At 63.6% G+C, this 3469-nt stretch overlaps 1 protein-coding gene across 6 annotated transcripts in view; it reads left to right on the forward strand.

Moving 5' to 3' along the window:
- Positions 1–3469, forward strand: part of BRD1 (bromodomain containing 1) — a 35006-nt gene that overhangs the window by 20391 nt on the left and 11146 nt on the right. For all 6 annotated transcript variants that reach the window (XR_824539.1, XM_010832081.1, XM_010832097.1 and 3 more), the window contains exon 7: positions 794–1054. Coding sequence is in view for 5 of the 6 variants with exons in the window: in XM_010832081.1 (XP_010830383.1) it covers positions 794–1054 (261 nt within the window). In the remaining variant the exon portion in view is untranslated. The remainder of the gene's footprint in view (positions 1–793; positions 1055–3469) is intronic.

The raw sequence follows: 3469 nt of genomic DNA on the forward strand, positions 1-3469 counted from the left end.
GTGAGTCTCTGCATCCATTTCCGCGCCCAGGTTTTCACGAAGGATGGACTGGGGCGAGAAGCGCACTTGTGTCCCCTCTGCGTTTGGGCGGCCCCAGGCCCCTCCCCACGGTGTCCTCTGCCCGAGGGCAGGCCAGATGCTACAAGGCTTTCGGATGAGATAGGATTTCTTGCTGTGAGCCTTCCCATCTGTGGCGTCCTGTTAGGACACGCTGTTACTCGATTCCCTGCACTGGTTTCTTGCTCTTCTCGTAATGAGGTGGGCGCTTTAGGGAGAGGTTTGCCGGTGGAGCAAGGGCGTCTCCTTGACTGATGGCCGCGCTGCCATGCTTTTTGTCCCAGGTCTGTCTGCAGGGGGTTCTGTAGACTCCTTTAGTTTCTTAGCCGCCTCTCACTGACTCAGGGTAGTCACTTTATACGTTTTGGTGTTTGGCTGAAATTGAGAATTCGTTAAGGATTTTTCTTATAAATATGCCCCAAACACAGGATTACCTGTGAACTTTGCAGCCCAGTTAAAAAAAGCCACATAGCCACCTGGGACTGTGACTTGGGCTCAGACGCACTGGCCCCGAGCTGGCACCCCTGGCTGGTCTGGACCTCTTTCCGGCCCTTCTTTGCCTGGGCACCTGGTCTCGGTGGGAGAGCTCAGCGTCCCCGGGCGTGGCCCCGGCCCCCGTGTCTGCCAGTGGCACCCAGCCAGCAGGCGCCATGCGAGGCGGGCCCTGGGGCCCCTGGTGAGGGTCTCAGGTGGGCGGCGCCCATGTGGCGGCTGATGGCCGTGTCTCTGCCTCCAGTGGACAGGTTGCTGAACCCGGCCAACAGGGCCCACATGGTCCTGGAGGAGCAGCTGAGGGAGCTGCTGGACATGCTGGACCTCACGTGCGCCATGAAGTCCAGCGGGTCGAGGAGCAAGCGGGCCAAGCTGCTGAAGAAGGAGATTGCTGTCCTGCGGAGCAAGCTGAGCCAGCAGCACAGCCAGCCCCCGGCCGTGGAGTCAGGTACTGCAGGCTCGGAAGAGGACGGTGCTCCGCGGGGGCAGGAGGCCGCGGAGGAAGGTAAGCGCTCGGAGACGCTCCGGGCTGAGGCCGGGGTCTCGTCCTGTCTGCGCCGCGTTTGGCCACTTAAAAACGTTGGGGGTGAAATGAGATTTGTTTCTCGAGCGCGGTTCAGGTTGTCCACAGCCTTGCAGGGCGGTTGGAGGGTGAAGGGTCGGTGTGCCGGCAGGCACGGCCGTGTGCTGGGGCGGGAACGTGGAGCAGAGTCTCCCAGCAGGTGCCCGGTAACCCGGCAAGGCTGCTCGGGGGGAGGACTGTCTCAGCCCCCCTCCAAGGGCGTGTAAGGTAGCAGGGCCCTCCAGTGGCCCCATGCCCCTGTGGGTGGGACGCGTGCCGTGGGGGCCCCTCCCCGGGGACAGCCCCGGGCTCAGCCTGGGCTCCTGGAGGTGCCCTTCAGGTGCCCTTCGGGCGGGTGGAGGGTCCCCCCCTTCTGCCCTTCTCGCCTCACTTGGGACTTGGGCGTTTCAGGCAGCAGCACAGGCCGTGGGGTCAGGCTCCCTCCCTGCACGGCTCTTAGCAGCTGTGTGTGGTCTTTCTGAATTTTTACCACTTTGTCCAAATAAGAACAACAAAGCGGTTCATGAAAGGACGTCGAAAGCCGTCCTGCTGCTCACCCTTTGAACAGGGCCATGGCCTCTGCGGGTGTGTGCTGGCCTGTGGCCCCGCCGTATTCTGCGGTGATGCCATGACTCTGTGGTGCCTGTGGGCGGGTGGGCTGCTCTGGTCCAGTGGTGTCCTGGGGTCCAGCTGCCTGAGGAGCAGCGGGTAGGACCTGGATCCCTAAGCTTTCTCTGTTGGGAGAAGGTGGCCGTGTGGTGGGGCGGGGCCCCTCGTGGTGCCCTCTGCCTGGGGGGCCGTGTGCCAGCTGCAGGCTCTGGAGTGTCCCTGCTCGGGGGCGGGACTCACGCTTGGACGGTAGAGTCCAGGGCCTCCCTACCATCAGCACACTGGCCCTGCCTGTGGGTTTGGTTCCTAGCAGCCCTTCTCCCGGGGGCCTTTGGCAGCTGGGTCTCTCTGGGCTCCTCGGCTGTGCTCCCCTGTGCCCTCGGGGTTCTCAGGGTGCAGGGCGGCCCCTCCTGCCAGCCACCCCTGCTGCCCCCGCTGCCCCTCAGGGTGAGGGCGTGCGTCTCCCTTCTTGGGGGAGAACGGGTCACCAGGTTGGTTTACTATCCACAGAGCAGCCTTTCTGAGCTCTCCCGCTATGCGGGTGTCCCTGCGGGCCCCTCATGCTGCTTCTGGGGCTGGGCCCACGTTAGAGGAAGCCAGCACAGTGGTCTGAGCGGGGCCGGGTGGGAGGGACGTGTGGTGGACGTGGCTGGCCAGCGGCACGGGTGGGGGTGCCCCCTGTGAGGCGACAGACATCAGCGCTGGGGGTGTCTGTGAACAGTGGTCGGTGCAGACCGCGGAGACGGCCGCGTGTGAAGGACTGCAGGAACGTGGTTGGCGACACGGTCCTGGGACGGAAATCACGCAGTATCGTCCATCACACCTGAAAGGGCAGTGGTTTCTCAACGTCTTAGCTGTCATTTGATGCTCACGGGGTTTCCCCTGGAAACCCTGATGAGGAGATGTGGGGCAGGCCGGAGGGGTGGCAGCCGTGACCTTCCCATGGTCAGCGGGGAGCCTTGCAGGCAGGTCTTCAGTTTCCAGGTTGGTTTTCTTGAGCAGTGGGGGCCCAAACAGTCAGGAGGGCGTGGCCGTGGGCCTCAACGGGGTGTCTGCCTCCCGCTGCCACACTGCGGTCTAGTCTCAGGGTGAGGCTCTGTCTTCGCGGCTCAGGACTGGGTCCTCTCCCTCCCCAGAGGGGTAGGGGCTGCCGGGACCACTGCAGCTGAGGCTGGATGACGAGGTCATGCTCAAGTTGGGTGGGGGGCGCCCCGACTCGGGAGAGATGGCGGCACGGTGTCGAGTGAGGCGCCAGGCCGGGTCCCTGGTCCATGTGTAGCTTTGGTTTGGAAGCATCTCATGGGAGGTCAGTGCCCGGGGCATGGATGGTGGCGTGGGGTGCCCTGGGCAGGGCCCATGCTGATCTGTGCGTCGTGAGTTCCCTCAAGTGGGACTCCAGATGCCAGGTTTCACGCTGGCGCGTCCTGAGGCTCTGCGTTCGTTTATGCCGCGAACACGTCATTTATTCCAGATGTTCCCGGAATGTTTCTCCCGAGCAGCTGAGTGGTATGTTAGCAACCAGTGACCGTAGGGATGGTTAGTCTAGTGTGTCGACCCCGAGGGCAGGCCCCAGAGCCAGTGACCGCAGGGAAGTCGGTCTTGTGTGTGGTCCCTGAGGGCAGACCCCCGAGCCAGTGACCGCGGGGAAGTTGTCTAGTGTGTGGTCCCCGAGGGCAGGCTCCAGAGCCAGGGACCACAGGGAAGTCAGTCTAGTGTGTCGACCCCAAGGGCAGGCCCCAGAGCCAGTGC

Source organism: Bison bison, unplaced genomic scaffold, assembly GCF_000754665.1.
Source record: "Bison bison bison isolate TAMUID 2011002044 unplaced genomic scaffold, Bison_UMD1.0 scf7180017860370, whole genome shotgun sequence".
NCBI lineage: Eukaryota > Metazoa > Chordata > Mammalia > Artiodactyla > Bovidae > Bison > Bison bison.